The 20,959-nt window shown below is 45.1% G+C and overlaps 1 protein-coding gene across 2 annotated transcripts in view; it reads left to right on the top strand.

The window, feature by feature from the left end:
- slc39a6 (solute carrier family 39 member 6) overlaps positions 1–12,811 on the top strand; it is a 17,432-nt gene extending 4,621 nt beyond the window's left edge. For both annotated transcript variants that reach the window (XM_065953521.1, XM_065953520.1), the window contains exons 2-12: positions 1,388–1,595; positions 1,706–2,138; positions 3,013–3,169; positions 3,532–3,627; positions 3,747–3,916; positions 4,730–4,927; positions 5,362–5,446; positions 6,439–6,819; positions 7,064–7,144; positions 7,602–7,792; positions 8,860–12,811. In XM_065953521.1, coding sequence (XP_065809593.1) covers positions 1,393–1,595; positions 1,706–2,138; positions 3,013–3,169; positions 3,532–3,627; positions 3,747–3,916; positions 4,730–4,927; positions 5,362–5,446; positions 6,439–6,819; positions 7,064–7,144; positions 7,602–7,792; positions 8,860–9,012 — 2,148 coding nt within the window. In that variant the 5' untranslated portion in view covers positions 1,388–1,392 and the 3' untranslated portion in view covers positions 9,013–12,811. The remainder of the gene's footprint in view (positions 1–1,387; positions 1,596–1,705; positions 2,139–3,012; positions 3,170–3,531; positions 3,628–3,746; positions 3,917–4,729; positions 4,928–5,361; positions 5,447–6,438; positions 6,820–7,063; positions 7,145–7,601; positions 7,793–8,859) is intronic.
- Positions 12,812–20,959: the final 8,148 nt, after the last annotated feature.

The raw sequence follows: 20,959 nt of genomic DNA, 5'->3' as shown, positions 1-20,959 counted from the left end.
ATCAACAAACGAATTGAAGTTATTAGTTCTATAAGTTCTTTCTATAAGGCATTTTCCTTCTAATCACAGTGATGACATGGAAATATAGCCAATCAGTGGTGATCTTGACTGGTCTTGATTTAAAATAATACTGACCTTCAAAAAGTGGCCTTGAGAACACGACCGATTTTGAGTACTACGACACTTTCTGTAACAAAAGGTTGCCAATGTATCTGTGCAATCTAGACAGCGTGCAGGTGTTTGCAACTTTTGATGGATAGCATGTTGGATAGTAGTATGTAGGAGGTTTTGAAAACAGCCACTGTTCAGGGTAACCAGGGGCAACACAAAGTCCCTCAAAAACGACCAGAACATTTTCAGCAACCTGAACGATGAAGATTAGCAGACTTTTAATTCCAGCATGAACGTTTAATTCTCCTGTGGGGGGGGGGCAGTGAAAATAAACAGCTTACACGACGGAGATTTTCTTAAGTAGATTCAAAAGAAATCCACCTTCTGTTATTTATTTCAGCCATCAGTAGGGTTCAGGTCCGGTGATTAGAACCACATTTCTCCTCGGTTTGTTCTGTCCCAGTGAAATATTTCTAATGTTATCGGAACCATTGACATACTGACTGAATGTTCAGGATTGTTCAGAGATGGAAGACAATATTCTTAATCAGCCACGCCTCAGGGGCCATATTGAGCATAAAAAAATACAGAAATGGTGAATTATACCTTAAAACAGCCTTTATTAACTGTATGTACTGAAGCATTTTGTATAATATTCATTAAATGGAAAATTTTAATGCAAAAAAACTCAAATTCTAGCAGGTGTATTTCTCTTATTTCTCAACAGAAATATCTCATTGAGCTTCATCCAACTGATGTGCAGATTAATGACAGCCACGCATTCTACAACGATACTGTCTCTTTCGTAACTCTGACACCTAGTGTTTAAAATGGGTACTGCAGTCCAAATTCTAAACATTGTTGAGCGCTGTCTCCCCCCGCCCCCCTCCTTTCTAGAGTGGATGCTCACGCAGGTCACCATGTGGTGGACTCTGAAGCTTCAGTGTTTATCCAGCTCTGCATGGGTCTGTAAACCTTTCTGTGTTCTAACCTCTCTCCATTTTTCAAAAGCATCTCCAATATTGATCCTAGTTTGAGCACGTTTCTGCTCGTGGAGCTTATTAGAAACATGCAGAGGCTTTTTAGGTCGGGTACAATCACTTCTATCTGAACCACTTCTCTTGACCGCTTCCATCGCTGCAACACCTGTTGACCTGATAACTGCTCTCATATCTGACAAACCGAGGGGCGTCCAAAACGGCCGTGTGGGGGGGGGGGGTCTTAAAAGTGCCTACCTTCTCTGGTCCTGAACGTTGTGTGTTTGTTTCCCCGGCAGAGACGATGGTTGAGGAGAGGAGTCGAGCCGTCATGGCCGTGATGCTCCTCCTAGTCTTGACTTGGTCCGGTGGCGACGGGTCGGTGGGTTTGGAATGCAGCCCGCCCACAACGGAGACGCTCAGCGCGGTGCGTTTACTGCCGGCTGTGGTGGACTCCCAGAGGGCGGAGCAGAGTCAGAGACAACACCTGGAGGCTTTGTTCAACAGGTGAGCTGCTGAAGTTAACGTTTGATTAAAAACTAAGGCCGACAAACGTTTCATACTTTACACCTGAATGTGTTTGACGTGTAACTGTGGCGTTTTATTAAACCGAACAGGTACGGAGAGAACGGCACCATCTCTCTGGCCGGTCTGAAGCGCCTCTTACAGAACGTGGGTTTGAATCGCATCAGGGCGGTGAGGGTGCAGCACCACGAGCAAGCAGGCCATCATCATCACAATCACCACCATCATCACAATCACCACAACGGCCACCATAACCACCGTCCGCATAATGACAGTCACGATGCGAGTGACAGGAAGCCAGCGGCGCAGGAGGGCGGCTCCACGGCGCCGTACAGCGCCCAGCTGGTGGCGAGAGCAGACGGTAATAAAAGACAAAGGGGACAGACGGCCACGCAGACCGCTGCTGGACTGCTCTCTGCAAACCGGACAGAGTCAGCCGCAGTCAGCGAGGGGGGCCACCTGAACCACGAGCACGAGCGTGTACACCGAGGGCTTCCCGGCAACCGGAGCGAGGACCGAGTGGAGGTAGGACATCAGCTGGACATCGTTTGAATATGTTGAATATCAGATGTTGTGACACCATGTTGTCCTTTCTTGTTGCCGTGGAAACTGCCGTACTGAAGCTGTATGAGCTGCTGTGATACCTTAGCTCATCATGACTACAGTCACCTTGGTAACGTTTTCATCGGGGGGGGGGGGGAGAATCACTCCCATGATTCCCCGCCAGCCTCGGTGTCATCTTTAGTTATTGTTTTGATTGAGAGCCTCCCTTGTCTGACTTCCTGTCCAGGCCTAGCTCTTCCGTCCGGCTTGAGGCGTGCGCCGTCAAAATAAGACTTGCAGCGTATTTGAAACGGAGACGGAGCGCGGCGCCGTTCAGGAAGAGAACAGACGAGTGTCACACGGAGAAAACTTTCATCGGTTGTTTAGAAATAAAGACCGGGCTCGAGGCTGTGCACACACATGCAGGGAAGGAGCTGGATCTTGTTTATATATGCAGCTCAGGCGCCCAGGAGGTCACTCCTTGTTGCCGTGGTAATGAAAGAAATATCAGTATAGTAGTTTTGTTTTTTGACTGGTGTGGGTAAAGAAGAGTTTGAAGTTGTAGTATCATGATAACCTTTATGTAAATAATAAAACAAGAGTTATACTTTAGGCTTTAGGAAGTGAGTCACCGCTGAGAAGAAACTTTAAAGATTAAAACGAGGCGTCTGGAGCATGTTTTCTGAGATTCTTTTTCTCTGCTTAAGGGCGCACTCACACGAGGCGATCTGTTACCAGTGTGCGTGCGCCCTGAGAGAGACTCTCTGGTTTTCAATGTGTGGGTTTTTTTTTTTTACCGTTTTTCCTCAACGAGTGCCGTCGTTTTCACTTCATTTGTGTTTTTTTTTATTTCTAGTGTCTGAACGCCTCCAGCATCCTCTCCTCACATGGGATGTCTGTGGAGGGGAGCATGACCCTCAGCGACTTCAGCATCCTCTGCCCAGCCCTCCTCAACCAGATTGACAGCGACGCGTGCATCCTGGACGGAGATGCCGCACAACACGGGGAGAGAGGTAAGAACGAGCGAGGGACCGAGATTGTTTTCATTTATTAATTCAATTCAGACAGGACAGCGGATAGAGTCAGAAATCAGAGAGAGGGATTCTGAAATACAGGACCTTAGTGGGAGTGGCCTGCGGTGCTGTGCATTCTGGGATTTGGTGTCTTTCATCCACACGAGCCAAAAAGACACTTTCTGCCTTTTCTCGGTCAAGAAGGCTCCAACTTCAAAATGTATTTCACATTTCTACATATATAACCCAATGTCAATACAGACTCATGTTTCATGGTGAAGCATCCCTTTAAGACCAGGGGTGTTACAGATGTTTTTACTCATGACTCAACTGGATGAATTTAATCTCTCTCCGATCTCTAGATCATAAGCATGCTCACGGTCACCACGACCACGACAACTTGGACCACGACTTCAGCGAGCGCTCCGGTGGAGAAAGCAGCAAAAGCATCATGACAGGTGAGATCAAGAATTCATGACATATCAGTCAGAGGATTAAAAAGTGAACATGGAGGTGAAGTTTCTGCAGAATTCTCCGGTAGATGAGGTGTTTGATCCGGTTGTTGTGTTTATTCAAGCGTGGGTCGGAGGCTTCATCTCCATCACCATCATCAGCCTGCTGTCGCTGCTCGGCGTCGTGCTCATCCCGCTCATGAACAGAGTTTTCTTCAAGTTCCTCCTCAGCTTCCTGGTGGCGCTGGCTGTCGGCACGCTCAGCGGAGACGCCTTCCTTCATCTCATCCCCCACGTGAGTCAGCCAGACGATGAACATCCAGTTATTTTTTACAACTCTGGTTATTTATCACGGGAATTTTATTAAACATCTTGCAGCATGATCCCTTTAATCGTGTTTTGCAAAAGGAAGACATAAATAATTTTGAGCCTTTTTAAATGTCTCTGTCCTGTTTCCTGTCTACACTTTCCAATTCAGAAAAACAACTTGATTCTTTTCTTTGCCCCAGGTTGTCTGACCAGAGATGTAGTAACAACTTAAGTGACCTATAGTACTATCTGATCAGACATTAAGGAAACATGCTATGTTGAAGTGCAACAATGCAGCAGCCAGTATGTCCTCCTTCTAACTTTAGATTCTGCTCCTGAATGATCTGGATTTGTTTGGACCAGAGAAGGTAGGCGGCTTTAAGACACCCCCCCCCCACACGGCCGTTTTGGACACCCCTCGGTTTGTCAGATATGAGAGCAGTTATCAGGTCAACAGGTGTTGCAGCGATGGAAGCGGTCAAGAGAAGTGGTTCAGATAGAAGTGATTGTACCCGACCTAAAAAGCCTCTGCATGTTTGACCAGAGTTCCTTTGAGCATTCACACCTCCCCAACCCAAACAAACTATCCCACCAGAGGTTGTATCAAATGGACCAGGCAGTTCAAGTGTTAAGTCCCCTAATTTTGTAGTCCACAGGTTTGAACCAACCAAAATCACCTCAAGTCTGACCCAAGTAGATTTGTTGTCGGTCCAGAGGCCAGGTCGTGTCTGTCTGTGATTTAGTTTAAACTTTGATAACGGTAGAGATTCATGAAGTGTTTGTCGCTTCATCCCGTCAGTCTCTTTCCTTCGCCCACCATCACCACCACGAGAATCCTGGGATGAATTTCTCGGAGGGACATCAAGCGCACCAGGAGCAGGAGGAGAACCTGGACCCTGTGTGGAAGGGTCTGACAGCTCTGAGCGGAGTCTACATCATGTTTCTGATCGAACACTTCCTGACGCTGGCAAAGATGTATAAAGACAAGAAACAAAAGGTCAGACTTTGTTCCTTCTGTGTTTGGTTTTTAAAATCTGGAATATAAGTGTACCAGTATTTAAGCCCCAGTCTGTTTTTGGGGTTCTCTCAGAGGGTTGTTGTCTTCAGCTGAGGAGTCTTTTCAATCAAAGCAGCTATACACATACTGAACAGTAAACCACAGTTTGCTAAATGCACATTATGACCTCATTAAGGAGCCCAGCACACATTGCAATACAAAATGAACTGGGGCTTATTTTCAATCGAGTCTGGTCGCGTGCAGTGTGGTGATGGTGGCAGCTGCCGCACTTACTATCATGACGGCGTGTCCGCATTTTATACTGGATATAGGACTCAGACAAAATTTAAGATGTGAAAAAAAAAAAAGGTTTCAAAAGTTTGTCTCATAAATTGGATTTTACGGTTATTATATTTTGATAACTCTCCAAACAGGTCCAAAAGAAGTGGGATCAGAACGACAAAGCAGATCCGGAGAAGCAGCCTGCTCTGGAGGAGAACGACCTGAAACCAGCTGAAGGTGGAATGAGATACAGAAACAAAAAAGAATGAAATTTCACTTCATCTCTGAGGTGGAAGAAAAACTTTTCACAGAAAGTCTGAAATCCTTCGTTTTTAAAATCACAATTTAAAAAAGAAAAATCTCTGTTAGAATGTCTCGTGACTTCTCCCGTTGGTGTCCAAAGAGACGTTTTGAAGCCCGATGTTGGCGGTGGACAAAAATTGGTAATTCTGTCTCTACCTTACTTCGGATCAATCTAGCAAGAGGTAGAGAGGTGAAGCAAAGCCACCTGACAAACAGCTATAATCTGCCCGTTTGTCAGTCATATGTAGCCACGCCCCTAACCATGCATTTGTTTTCCATGATTTTAATCCTTAAAACAATCAAAACAGATCAATTACAAGAATATTACAACCCTCTACAGTTTCTACTTTATCGACCTAATGGGGATTCTTTGGTTTTCGGAGCCAGCCTCCAGTTGGCACTCAAGGAACTACAGTTTTTATTAATTTAGTATTTGCTTCATTTTTCAACATCAGAGGTTTCCTTTTGGTCTCAATAAAGTAAAAGTAATTTAACAACCCTATATCTGTAATTGGGTTGACCTCGAAGAAACAACCGTATTTTTGTCCTTATCTTTCCAAACAGAAGCAAGCATCAAATAAAATCCATGAGTCTTGCAGCCTTTTTTTTAAATGTAGGGCTAATTGTTAAGGTTAGCATAAAATGAGCTCCTAGATTTTTGGGTAAAATGTATTTTTCTCTGACTCTCAGGATCTTTGTATAACTTCAGGATGTCTGGCATATATAAGAGAGTGTCATCTGCATAAAAAGAGAGAAACACACTATGATATTGAATAATCTGGTCAAAGACACCCAATTTAGAGAAAACAATAAGGGGCTAAGAACAGAGCCTTGAGGGACACCACAAACTAACTGCTCAACAGAAAAAGAACTGTAGCATTTAGAGGATAACAGATGGTGATTTGAATGTTATCGTCTTTCTCCAGATGTGGAGACGAATGGCGCAGGTTTGTTCGGCGACCACTCAAACAACCTGCATGGAAGCAGCGTGGCCGAGGAGGAGCAGGTGATGCTGGCGCCGCAGGTGTCCGTGTTGCCATCTGGTGCCGCCGCCTACACCGCCGAGGACTGTGAGAACAAATGTCACTCGCACTTTCACGACACGGTTGGCCAGGCGGACAGCATGCACCACCACCACCACGACTACCACCACATCCTGCACCACCACCACTCCCAGAACCACCACCCGCACAGCCACTCCCACTCCTACTCGGAGCAGCACTTCCAGGAGGCCGGCGTGGCAACGCTCGCCTGGATGGTGATCATGGGAGATGGACTGCACAACTTCAGCGATGGGCTGGCTATCGGTGGGTTGAAAAAAGACGCTCAGAAAAAAACGCCAGATGGAAGCGGCGTCTTATTCTGTAAAGTGGCCATCATGTAAATGAGGGTTCTCCTTCTTATGTCTTTTAAAATTCAACAAAACTGACCTGAAAGTAGCTAACAGTTTGGATCTTCAAAGCACAAACCGCAGCCATGTTAACATGTTGGCGTGTCACCTTCTCGTCGTTCAGAAGTGTTTATTGTGTGTTTGAATATCTCGCTGTGCAGGTGCTGCCTTCACCGAGGGTCTGTCCAGCGGTCTCAGCACGTCTGTGGCTGTTTTCTGCCACGAGCTGCCTCACGAGTTAGGTAAGACGTTTGGTTTCATCCTCTCTCAGCCGCAGATTCAGAAGAGTTGGCAGTATGACACGCTTCTTTATTAAAGTGTTTTGTCGTTAGCATACTGAGTCAGGTCGTTGTTATTTAGTGGGTTTGTATGACGTACTCTTCAGTAGAATCTGTATTACTCACAGAGTATGTGGTGAGTGATTAAAGTGAGTGTCAGTGCCTCATAGAGCTTCCTCTTTCCTCGTCCGTCTACGAGAGCAGCAGAGAGGGAAATGGAAACGGGGCATCGGGGTTAAAACGGCGAGCAGCGAGGAGTCGCAACACTCAACTAGGAAACAATAGAATCAAGATGATATAGTTATACTGACGGTCGCTCACATCGTGTGCTGATAGAGCACAAACAATAGAGATGTTTCTTCATGCAGTATTATTTTTTTTAAGATGGATGACAGAATGAAATGTGCACTCCGTTTCCCAGGTGACTTTGCGGTTCTCCTCAAGGCCGGTATGACTGTGCGTCAGGCCATCCTCTACAACGTGTTGTCGGCCATGATGGCCTACCTGGGGATGGTGACGGGGATCCTGATCGGACACTACGCAGATAACATCTCCATGTGGATATTCGCCCTGACAGCCGGGCTCTTCATGTACGTGGCTCTGGTGGACATGGTGAGTCGACGTTTTTTTCTCTCATGCACTTAAACGCACCACGAACAAAACAGTTGACTCGTCACAGACATGCAGCCACTTCACAGGAAGTGACTAATCTGAAGTCTGCTGTCCTTTTCGAGGAACTTTGAGATTTTGAAAAAGCCCAGAAACAGGAAGAGGTTAGTGATCCCAAAGTGACGTCAAACAGCTCAAAGGAACGGTAACAATGTGCACTGTGGTCAATGTGTGATGTCATAAGGTCAATGTGTGATGTCATCAGGTGGATATTACTGTCTGAGAGTTTGTTAAAGTGAAATGAGACATTCAAAGATGCAGCAGTGTCCTTCTTTTACATCACTGAGACTACAGGGAGACACTGAGGACCACTATCTACGGAGAGCCTGAAGGGACAAAACAACATGAGAGAAAAAAATAAAAAAATACATTATGTATTAATTCAGAGCTTCATTACATCACTGACGGCCCTAATTGATACTTTGATATGAAAAATAAAACCCTGCATGGTCGTTGTGTTACAAATTAAAGGCTGCGGTGGAATTACATTAACGTGCCAAATTATAAATCTGTAAAAGCAGAGATGGCGTGGACAAGCATGCGATTCATGGGTTAAAAGCGACGTCGGGTCGAGATGTTGAAAAGAGTCTGAAAGTGCTCTCGTCAGCTGCGTCTGAGCTGTCACCAGTGCTTCAGCTCGACCTTCACGACCAGCTGGCCTCTTCACACACACGCACACACACTTTTTATATAAACAGGTCACATGTTGAAGTTTTACACAACCACAAAAACAGTGAGCTGTCAAAACCTGCTGCCAACTGAGAGAAAACAGCAAATGTTCCAATGTTTGATGCTGACCCCTGGTGGCCACAGCTCAGCACTGCGCCCTGTGAAGCAGACACCTTCTCACACACAGACGAGAACGTTTTGCAAAGACAGGATTTCCTGCAGGGTCCCTCTTCACTTGACTACAGCTTGATTCTAGTCTAAAGGTCATGATGATACCATGTAGTCCTAGCTGGTAGATGAAGTTCCTCTTCAAGTTGTTAAAATCACTCTTCTCTGTCCAGGTGCCGGAGATGTTGCACAACGACGCCGGGGACCACGGCTTCAGCCACTGCGGCTTCTTCCTGCTGCAGAACGCCGGCATCCTGCTGGGCTTCTGCATCATGCTGCTAATCGCCCTTTTTGAGCACAAAATCCAGCTGGACCTGGGCTACTGAAGGACAGTTCAGTCTGTGAGCTGCGTGCGCGTTTCAGCGTCAGAGGTGTGGTGTGTTGTTTGTTTTCTTTAGGTGTTGTCGCTCCGCTCACCTCGACTTAGTTTGTATTCTCGCAAAAAACAGAAGCATCAGTTCCACTACCGACATCTCTCTGTCGTCGTAGCTGAAGGAGGAAAAGCTCCCAACCCCCCGAGCTGCTGACGCTCCAGTTCATCATGCTGCTTGAGCTGTAGTAAGAAGAAAAGTTTTAGTTTTTTAGTTAGACAATTCCTCCCATTTCTGACAAACTCCTGAGCCTTAAGACGGCCGACAAAAACACAGAAATCCTCGTTGTAACATCTCTTCACTCACAAATGCTCCTCACAGTCTAAACAAGAAACACACTGCGATGTCGTGTTTGCCTTCACGTCTGATTCAGTTTTTAAGTCTGATTCAGGCGTTTACTTCGACAGCATCAGAAGTGTTGGAGGCGTTTCTGCTGCAGAGTTAAAAGCATGTCAGTATTTCATCAACTTAAAAAAATATCGGCCGATATCAGCATATCAAGTATCTGTATCGGCTCATTTATCTCCGATATGCGCCGATGTTAGGAGATTTATTCACCAATCAAACAGCATTTCCTTTGAGTTTCATTGTATTACACTGGCAGTTCTCTTTCACCAGCAGGGGGTGCTATACAGATTACATCAAGCATCATCACTGTGCAGTGTCGTGCTGTGATAGAGGGCTATGGGATTTTTGTGGCCAATATAGACATCGATATTGGCGAGAGAAAAAATCTCATCAGCCGATATCTTTCTTAGATCTGTGTTTGATCTGTAGAGTTATATTGATTTATTGTGTTGATCCCTCAGTTAACAAACTCTTGTTGAAAAGATTTATAATGAAGACGAGATGGTCACTCTGCTGGAAAATAACTGAGCATGTACGTGCATCACCGCTCCACACTCTGCAGAGTGATGATGCTTGTTGTAATCCATATAGCGCCCTCTGCTGGTGAAAGAAAACTGCTAGTGTTATACAATGAAACTCAAATGAAATGCTGTTTAACTGGTGAATAAATCGAGTAATATCGGCGCATATCTGAGATATAATTAGCCGATGTCGATAGTCACTGGATATGCTGATACGGGCATAGATCTGAGAAAGATATCAGTCGACATATCGGCATCAGATTTCTTTTCCCTACCCAATATCGATATCAGTATCAGGTCTTTACGGCGTTTTTTCACTGCTACTCGTTGGAGATTAACTGGAGCAATTTAAAAAAAAAAAACCCGCACCTCTTTTGTCTTTAAGGGTAAAGTTTGAAAAATGGCGTTCTAACAAAGAGTTCTGCAAGATTGAATGACCGTTTTCGTTAACGGAGTGTGGCGGCGCTGAAAGAGAGAGATTTAACCCCTTCTTCAGAGGTAACAAAAACATGAGTTTACCAAAATAAAAGGTCTAACTGTAGGGGAACGGCCTGAGCCTGTTGGTTACTAAAACATCTTCTAAAGAATGTGACGTTCGGACGACTCCCCCCCCCCTTCCTTTCTTCCTGGAGCAATGACCGCTTTTGTCAGCGCTCTAAGTTAAATCAACCTACTGAACCTTTTCCTCTCTACGAGTCATTTGGAGCCGTGTTATGTTAAAATAAATCGGATGTTGACGCATTTCTGGCAGGTCAGCCTCAGTCCCATGTGACTTGATGGGAAGTCGGCCTGTAAAGAAAAACGGTGTGTGTCCAACATGAAGTAATGTCCCCTTCTTTTTCTTATTTATTTGTACTGTTGCAGCTAAAGGGTTAATGTGGCAGCTCAACTTGAATCTGTGTTACAGATATTCCTTTTGTTACGTTTGGTCTGGAAGTGCAGACGTCAAACACGAGTCAGTCACCAGCTGTCGTCGTTTGTTTCTTTTTATCTCTGTTACATTTCTTTTTTTTTTTTTTTTTAAAGAGGCTGCTCTGATGTTTAGGTCAAATAAGAAAACAACACAGAGAGTGAACCTGGCTGAATGCTTCCTGTAACATGTTCATGTGTGTGTATGTACAGTACTGAGTCTCTGTTCCTGTCGCTTCTGTGACCACCGCTCCTGAAGACGCCTCACGAGACGGCGCTCCGCTCGGTTAAATACGACCTCAAACGTTCATCTTCAACGGGCTGTGCTGCACGAAGACTCTCGACACTGCGGCTGCCAAAGAGATGAGCATCAAAGAGCGCGGCGTTTAGAGCCAGCGTGATGAAACGACGTGTTCTTCGTGTAGCAAATAAATAAGTGTAGTCTTGTAGACCAAGACCGGTCTCGCCCTGCCCTGGTCTTGACTGAGTCTCGCCCTGCCCTGGTCTTGACTGAGTCTCGCCCTGCCCTGGTCTTGACTGAGTCTCGCCCTGCCCTGATCTTGACTGAGTCTCGCCCTGCCCTGGTCTTGACTGAGTCTCGCCCTGCCATGGTCTTGACTGAGTCTCGCCCTGCCCTGGTCTTGACTGAGTCTCGTCCTACCCTGGTCTTGACTGAGTCTCGCCCTGCCCTGGTCTTGACTGAGTCTCGCCCTGCCCTGATCTTGACTGAGTCTCGCCCTGCCATGGTCTTGACTGAGTCTCGCCCTGCCATGGTCTTGACTGAGTCTCGCCCTGCCCTGGTCTTGACTGAGTCTCGCCCTGCCATGGTCTTGACTGAGTCTCGTCCTACCCTGGTCTTGGTCTTGACTCGATCTTGATCCCTAAAGGTCTTGGTCTTGACTGAGTCTCGTCCTACCCTGGTCTTGGTCTTGACTCGATCTTGATCCCTAAAGGTCTTGGTCTTGACTCAGTCTTGCCCTGCCTTGGTGTTGGTCTTGACTCAGTCTCGATCCCTAAATGTTTTGGTCTTGACTCAGTCTTGATCCCTAAAGGTCTTGGTCTTGACTCAGTCTTGATCCCTAAATGTTTTGGTCTTGACTCAGTCTTGATCCCTAAATGTTTTGGTCTTGACTCAGTCTCGATCCCTAAATGTTTTGGTCTTGACTCAGTCTTGATCCCTAAATGTTTTGGTCTTGACTCAGTCTTGATCCCTAAAGGTCTTGGTCTTGACTCAGTCTTGATCCCTAAATGTTTTGGTCTTGTCTCAGAGCACTCTGGTCCCGGGTATGACTTGGTCTTGGTTCTTGTGGTCTCAACTACAACACTAAATAAGTAAACCTTTTGGCAGCCACAGTGTTGAGAGTCTTTATGCATCATATCTCGTGTTTGTTTTGGTTGTTTATTTTTACGACTCATCACCTGAATAATTGATGTCCGTGTGTTTGGGGCCTTTTTATTGAAAATGCTTTTGGGTTGTTGATTTGACTCTGATCATTTCTGAGGTAAAATGGATCTATGAATATTAAGTGCACAAAGGGATCAGTCCCATAGACGTCTCTCCTCTTGTTACATTTAAAAACAGCTGAAAAGCTTGTCATGTAGTTAAAACTGTTTCCTGTTTTACTGCTGTCGGTGTTGCATGTTTTTCCTGATGCAGAAAGTATGTGCGCTTGTTCTCCACACCTGAAACCAAAAATCATCATCGATTTTAACGGCAGTCTCACACACATTACCCTCTGCTCATAAACACAATGCCTCTACACAGCAGGAGCGAAATCCTTTGTGACCTCAAAAATGGTCGTCGAGTTTAGTCAACACCTCAAAAGAAAACGAAGAGTAATCAAATATGTGAGTTAAAAAGCTGCTCCAAAGGTCAGTCTGACCTCCGTGTTGAATCTGTGAGTGAGCGTCTGATGTCGACTCACTTTCCTCTTTCACATTCCTGAACAACAATAAACTCGTTCATCTTCACACAACTCTTCCGTCTCTGTTTTTATTTTTTGCTAGTGAAAATGTTCCTCATTAAGCGGTTTCAGTGATTGTTGAACAACTGTTTTAAATGTGTGACTTTTTGATCCAGTAGATCACCAGCATGAAACCAAAACAAACTTCTGTTAGGCCACGCCTCCTCCATACTGAAGTCTCCGCTCTCCTCCAGAGACACACCTCCAACCCCCCTCCACTGGAGTGCTCACTGAGGAGTTTAGTGCAAGCAGCACACAAAGTCATCCTTTAGCTCGAGCTGCAATCACCTGTGTCCTGTGTTGTTGTGTTAGCATGCTAATGTTAGCGCTCTTTAGCTAGCTCGTAGCGTCACATTTCATGTAAACTGACACAGAAACCAGTTGCGTGCGCGTGCGTGCGTGCGTGCGTCCTGATCAGACTCAAACTGAACGGTGAGTTTCTCTTCACATGAATAAATCAAAGATGATATTCATGAAGTCACTGTGTACAAAATCAACCACCAGGAAGGCTTTAAAATAGATTACTCAGTGACCATCATTGACACTCCAGGCTTTGGAGACACCAGAGGCATAGAGAGAGACAGAGAGATCACAGACCAGCTGAGGAATCTCTTCTCTTCTCAGCGTGGTGTTAGTGAAATTGATGCTGTGTGTTTTGTTGCTCAGGCCTCTTTAGCTCGACTCACACCGTCTCAGAAATATGTGTTCGATTCTGGGCTCTCAATCTTTGGCAAAGACATCGCAGAAAACCTCAGGGTTCTGGTGACGTTTGCTGATGACCAGCGTCCACCTGTTCTCCAGGCGATCAAGGCTGCAGGCATCCCGTGTCCTCAAACAAAAACTGGGCTCCCGATTCACTTCAAATTGAATAATTCATCGTTGTTCGCAGACCCCACAGCATCTGCTGCAGACAGCATGAGTGGAAGTTCTGATGAGATGTTCTGGGACATGGGGACAAAAAGCATGAAGAGATTCTTCGATGATTTGAGTAAAATGGAAACCAACGGCTTAACGATGACAAAGGAGGTCATCAGAGAAAGAAAGCAGCTTGAATCTTTGGTTGAGAAGTTGGAAGAGCAACTGAGTACGTTGACATGCTCGTGGAAGCAGAGAAATCTGAGGCCAAACCAGGCTGGAGTAAAAGAGTGCAGTCCCTGGAGGACGTAAGAGAAAAAGCAGAGATCATGGCTGAACTAGACAGAGAAACTTCTACCTTTTGCAGCGACACGCCAACTAAAACCAAGAGACAAAGACTTCACTGATTCCTCCAAGACCAGAACTAGGGGAACATACCAACTAACAAATCCAAATCTTGATCAACACGAGCTTAGTTTGCATGATTCAAATCATTTTGTGTAGGGATTCCAATACATCGACATGGATGCTAATAAACAAATAACTTCAATTCATTTGTAGTTTGATTTTTATCCCCCGGTTACGGCCACAACCTTCCTGGAGTTTAAGTCTAAGTGAGTGACAAGCCCCCTGCAAACAAGGTGATGATTTTTTAATGATATTTATGTTTCTTGACTCGGTCTCGCCCTGCCTTGGTCTTGTCTCGGTCTCGCCCTGCCTTGGCCTTGGTCTTGTCTCGGTCTCGCCCTGCCTTGGTCTTGTCTCGGTCTCGCCCTGCCTTGGTCTTGTCTCGGTCTCGCCCTGCCTTGGCCTTGGTCTTGTCTCGGTCTCGCCCTGCCTTGGCCTTGGTCTTGTCTCGGTCTCGCCCTGCCTTGGCCTTGGTCTTGTCTCGGTCTCGCCCTGCCTTGGTCTTGGTCTTGTCTCGGTCTCGCCCTGCCTTGGTCTTGGTCTTGTCTCGGTCTCGCCCTGCCTTGGCCTTGGCCTTGTCTCGGTCTCGTCCTGCCTTGGTCTTGGTCTTGTCTCGGTCTCGCCCTGCCTTGGTTTTGGTCTTGTCTCGGTCTCGCCCTGCCTTGGTCTTGGTCTTGGTCTTGTCTCTGTCTCGCCCTGCCTTGGTCTTGGCCTTGGTCTTGTCTCGGTCTCGCCCTGCCTTGGTCTTGGTCTTGGTCTTGTCTCGGTCTCGCCCTGCCTTGGTCTTGGTCTTGGTCTTGTCTCGGTCTCGCCCTGCCTTGGCCTTGGTCTTGTCTCTGTCTCGCCCTGCCTTGGTCTTGGTCTTGTCTCTGTCTCGCCCTGCCTTGGTCTTGTCTCGGTCTTGTCTCTGTCTCGTCCTGCCTTGGTCTTGGTCTTGTCTCTGTCTCGCCCTGCCTTGGTCTTGTCTCGGTCTCGCCCTGCCTTGGTCTTGGTCTTGGTCTTGTCTCTGTCTCGCCCTGCCTTGGTCTTGGTCTTGTCTCTGTCTCGCCCTGCCTTGGTCTTGGTCTTGGTCTTGTCTCGGTCTCGCCCTGCCTTGGTCTTGTCTCGGTCTCGCCCTGCCTTGGTCTTGGTCTTGTCTCTGTCTCGCCCTGCCTTGGTCTTGTCTCGGTCTCGCCCTGCCTTGGTCTTGGTCTTGTCTCTGTCTCGGAGCACTCTGGTCTCGGGTATGCCTTGGTGTCGGTCTAGTGTGGTCTTGACTACAACACTATTTGGTTACTCTTTATTAATCTGTCATATAAAAGCATCTCTAAACATTATAAACTGATCAAAATGATCTGCTAAAACATTAAGCTTTACTGTTTTTCTTTGGTTTGGGGGTTAATTAAATCCAAGTGCATCAAGAGAACTCATGAACCTTTTTTTTTTTTTTTAAATCTGTTGGATCCATCCATCCATCATCTATACCGCTTTAACCTGTTTGGGATCGTGCGCCGTTGGAGCCGTACCCAGCTGTCATTGGTCAAGAGGCGGGGTTACACCCTGGACTGTTCACCAGCCAATCACAGGGCTGACATATAGAACCAGACACACTCACATTCACACCTAGGGACAATTTAGAGTCACCAACCTAACCAGCATGTTTTTTTTTTGACTGTGGGAGGAAGACGGAGAAGCAGGAGAGAACCCACACATGCACGGGGAGAACATGCAAACGCCACACAGAAAGACTCCTGTCAGACGGGGATTCAAACCAGGAACCAGCAAGCACTAACCACTGCACCACCGTGCAGCCCCTCTGTTGTATAGTGAATATGCTAAGCTGATTATGTGCCATTGTTTTAAAGTCTTCTTAGTGGATATTGAGTTACAACTTGCAATTCACTAACAAAGACCACGCCAAGAAAGATACTGATTTAGAATAGTTTGTTGTATTATGCATGGCGGAGATCGAAATGATGAGCGAGGTTGCGTTAGAGGCGTGGTCTTTGTTCCTGAACCAAGTTTCAAAATCTATATTTTGCTGCAAGGGCAAAAAGTAAATCAGTTTTATGGATGACTTTGCATTTATGTATACTGCATGTTTCTGTTTTTACCAAATCACAACAACAATCTTTTGTATAATCCTGTGATAATTCATCGTTAAACCGATATTGCAGTGCCTTTTGTTTTTTTGCAATTTCCCCAAACCTGTTTTTCACAGAGATCTTTCAGAGCCGTCGTTTTAAGCTCCTAACTTTTTATTTAATTAATGATGACTGTGGATGTAGGAGCGATTGATGTGCATTGATTTAATTGTGCTGTCTTTAATGTCTTTGACTAATGAAGGAGAAATTATTCAACTGAATAAAGAGCAATTCATAAAAATTAAGTTTGGATATATTTACTTGTTTTTAGTGCACACCTTACCACTCTGTAGGGGAAAAACAACATTTGTTTTATCAATAGTTTTAGTTCATCTAAACCACAGAAACACACATAAATATATAAATAAAATAAATTCCAAGCACAAGTTTAACGCCACCTTTTTACTTTGAATTTGCAGCTTCCTGTTTAGACAACACAAGTATGTATTAATACAACATCAAACCTACACAACATACAATCATAGACGGGGCTGCACTGGTAATCTGGCAAAAGTGCCACAGAACCGCTTCTGCTAAAGTTAACGAGCATGGGCAAACAATTGAAGAGTTAGAGCAGACGGCAAGCGACCATAGCGACCAGCTCTCCTCACTTGCTGCTACGGTAAACATACTGAAGGTGGAGGTAAAGTCTCTGACGGACAAATGTGAGGCTCTGGAGGGGAGATCGAGGAGGAATAACCTTCGGCTACTGGGGATTCCTGAGAGATCAGAGGGTCCACGCCCAACAGAATTTATCGGCCAACTGCTAAAGGACCTGCTTCACCTGGACGAGACGCCCCTGCTAGACACCCCAGGGAAGCACCCCGACCGTTTATCATCAGGGTTCATTTCTTCCATGTTCGCAATGATATTCTACGCCGTGCCAGTGAAACATTCCGTGGCACCTCTCTTTCTCTCCAGGGTAAGAAACTCTCGATCTTCCCAGACTATACCCCCACTGTTTCAAAGAAGAGAGCTGCATTTGGAGGGGTGAAGCGTGAACTTCACTTCTGTTCACAGTTCCTTTTGAGTGATGTTGTTTGTGTTGTTTTGTATACAGCTTGGCCGCTGCACCTTCAACAATTGTGTGAGGTATTATCTATAATGCACTTTTTTATTTGTGACTCATCTAGCACCAGTCTGTTATTGCGAACAGGATTATTATTTATTTCCTTTATTTATCATACCCTTTCCATCTGATTTATGAACCTACCTAGAGTTGCGCAGCAGACTGGAGGAGTGTTAAAATTCTCTAGTTGGAACTGCAAAGGCCTAAACCAGCCAATCAAACGTAGTAAAATACTTGGACATCTTGAACATTTAGGAGTTCACATTGCTTTCCTCCAAGAAACCCCTCTTAAGCCAGCTGACCATAGCAAATTGCAGAGGAGGTGGGTCGGACAGGTGTACCACTCTTCATTTCAAAGTAGACCTAGAGGAGTGGCGATATTATGATAATCAGCTTATCCCAAAAGTACTGTCCTGTTCGTACGAACCTATCGTTATATCGGATCATGCTCCTGTCCTAATGAAGCTACAAATTATGGGATGTGATTATACTCGACCACCCTGGAGACTGAATACCCATCTTTTATCAAATTAAGATTTTGTGGCTTTTTATCTCTCGGCAGATTGATTTCTTTTTAGAAATTAACAGAACTCCAGGAATTTCATCCTCATTGTTATGGGAGTCATTAAAAGCATATTTACGGGGAGAAATGATCTCTTACTGTGCTCACGATGCTAAAATTAGAGGTAAGAGATTGGCAGCTATATCTCAGCGGATTGCGCAGATTGATGGGGTCTACTCTACTGCTCCAACACCAGATTTATATAAAGAGCGACTCCTACTTCAAGCAGAATTTGACGTTCTTTCTACCACCCGTGCAGAGGAACTACTTTTCAAATCGAGATGTACTTATTATGAGCAGGAGGATAAAGCAAGTAAGCTTCTAGCCCACCAACTAAGACAGGAGTCAGCGTCACACCAAATTCCACAGATCCAAACTCCAACAGGTATAACCACGGACCCCAAACTAATTAACGAACAGTTTAAACAATTTTATGCCTCCCTTTATACTGCTGAACAATCCAATGACCCTACAGCATTTAACAGTTTCTTTGCCCCCCTTGTCATCCCTAAGATTAGACCTGACCTTGCTGCAAGACTGGATGAGCCTATCTCTATAGAAGAGCTTGATAAAGCTGCGCGTGTTATGCAATCGGGCCCGGATGGCTATCCAGTTGAATTTTATAGGACATTTTTCAGTAAGTTAGCACCACTCCTCATTGATATGTTCAATGAATCCTTACTCACCCTTAATCTGCCACATACACTTACTCAGGCTACAATTTCTTTAATTCTAAAAAAGAAAAAGGACCCTCTCCTTTGTGGGAGCTACCGCCCCATAAGTTTACTGCAGGTCGATTTAAAACTCTTATCTAAATTATTAGCTTTGCGTTTAGAGACTGCTTGACTCCACATAATTTCCCCTGACCAGACAGGTTTTATACAAAATAGGCACTCGTTTTCTAATATAAGGCGCCTCCTTAATGTCATGTATAATCTTATAAAACTGTATAAACTTCTTTAGTGTCGGAGGCTGTGATTTCATTGGATGCAGAGAAGGCCTTTGATCGGATGGAGTGGGGCTATCTTTTCCACACCTTGGAGAGATTTGGTTTTGGTGTAACTTTTATCAGCTGGGTGAGATTGCTCTACTCCTCCCCTACCGCCTGTGTCAGAACTAATAACACCTACTCTAAATACTTCTCTCTTTTCCGCTCTACTCGTCAGGGCTGTAATTTAAGCCCACTTCTATTTGCGATTGCAATTGAGCCGCTGGCCATTTCACATAGATCAAACCCTCGCATAACTGGTGTGTATAGATTTGGTGTTGAGCAAAGAACCTCACTATAAGCCGACGATTTGATTCTATATGAATCTAATCTTTCTGTTTCTGTTCCAGCTGCCCTCGAGACTTTTAGGTCATTTGGCATGATTTCAGGCTATAAGCTTAACCTGGAAAAAAAGCGAACTATTCCCTTTAAACACAGAAGCCCGTAATTTCCTCCTGCATACTTTGCCGTTCAAAGTCACTCTGCTCGGCTTCACATATCTTGGTGTTTACTTTACAGATAAATTTGAGGATCTGTTTAGATTAAACTTTTTACCACTGCTAGAAAAACTACGTAAAGACTTCGAACGCTGGTCCCTACTGCCCTTGTCACTAACCTCACGAATAAACTCAGTCAAGGTGAACACTCTACCAAAACTCTCATACCTATTTCAGTGTTTACCTATTTTTCTGACTCAATAATTTTTTCATAAAATTGACAGCCTGGTGTCAGAGTTCATCTGGAACAAGAAAGTCCCTAGGCTTGGCAGAATCTTATAACAAAGACCAAAATCTTTAGGTGGCCTGGCTCTACCAAACTTCAGGTTTTACTACTGGTTAGCTAACTTCAGAGTCTTCCAGCACTGGGCCCAGTTTCATTATTCCCCCTCACCTCCAGCATGGTCACTCTTGGAGAATTCCTCTTGTAGTCCAGCGTCATTATCGGCACTGGCGCATGCTCCTTTAAGTTTTCCCCTTTCTCCTTACTCTAAAAATATTATTGTTGAATCAACACTCAGGATTTGGAATCAGTTTAAACGTCACTTTGGTTTGCAGTCCTTATCTTTATCGGCTCCTGTCACAGCCAACCCGATCTTTCCCCCTTCCTTGATGGATGCAGGTTTTCTTTCCTGGTCCATCCTAGGTATCACATCATTTAAAGACCTTTATGTAGGTAATGTAGTGGTATCGTTTGAACAATTATCTGAAAAATATGCACTTTCTAAATCACATTTCTTTAGATACCTGCAAATCCGTAGTTTTCTCCGAAATAGAAACCCTGATTTCCCCAACCTTCCGGACCCCACTCCTATAGATTCACTCCTGAAACCCTCACATTGTGTAAAGGGTACTATCTCTGTAACATATGCTCTCATCTCCTCACTGCACCCCTCCTCTTTAGACAATATTAAAGGTCCCGTTTTATGCTTTTTCTGGTTTTATATGCCCTTTAGTGTGTTTTCCAAGTGTCCTGTGCATGTTTAGTCACATCTATGTGCAAAAATTCAAAGTCCGCGGAAACACGGCTTCTCCCACGTCCTCCTGTTAGCTGTAGCATTTGCCGCATGTAACGCTCGGTTCTAGCCCCCCTCGATAACAATTTGTCAGTCCGCCGTCTTTGTCAGTGTGAGATCACTGATCTAAGCCCATTGGCTCGTTGTGGCCCTGCAGCTCATGTTGCAATTTCCGAGACATGTGCTGAGCAACTGACCAATAACGACAGAGCGGATCTGCAGACCAATCAGAGCAGACTTAGCCCACGTGGGGTCTAACAGTGTGGGCTCAACAGAGTGCAGCTGACGGACTCAGAGCGTAGAGGGAGCAAGGAGGAGCAGTACATGAAAACAGATACTTTTTTCGAACTTTATCTATTGTGAACGTACAAAAGTAGGAACATAGATTAAATATACGAACCCCAAAAAGATCAGAATATGGACTCTTTAAGATCAAATGGGAGGAGGACTTGGGCGAAGAGATTACTGATGACCTGTGGGAGGTAATTTTGCGTAGACTCCACTCCTCTTCATTTTGTGCCAGACATGGACTAATTCAATGCAAAATTGTCCATCGTACACATTTCACTAAAGTCAGATTAGCAAAAATCTATGGAAATATTGATCCCACCTGTGACAGATGCCATCAAGCACCAGCATCAT

The sequence above is a fragment of the Labrus bergylta genome, chromosome 4, assembly GCF_963930695.1.
Source record: "Labrus bergylta chromosome 4, fLabBer1.1, whole genome shotgun sequence".
Taxonomy (NCBI): domain Eukaryota; kingdom Metazoa; phylum Chordata; class Actinopteri; order Labriformes; family Labridae; genus Labrus; species Labrus bergylta.
The sequence above is the reverse complement of the archived record's forward strand: the minus strand, read 5'-3'. Positions and strand labels throughout refer to the sequence as shown.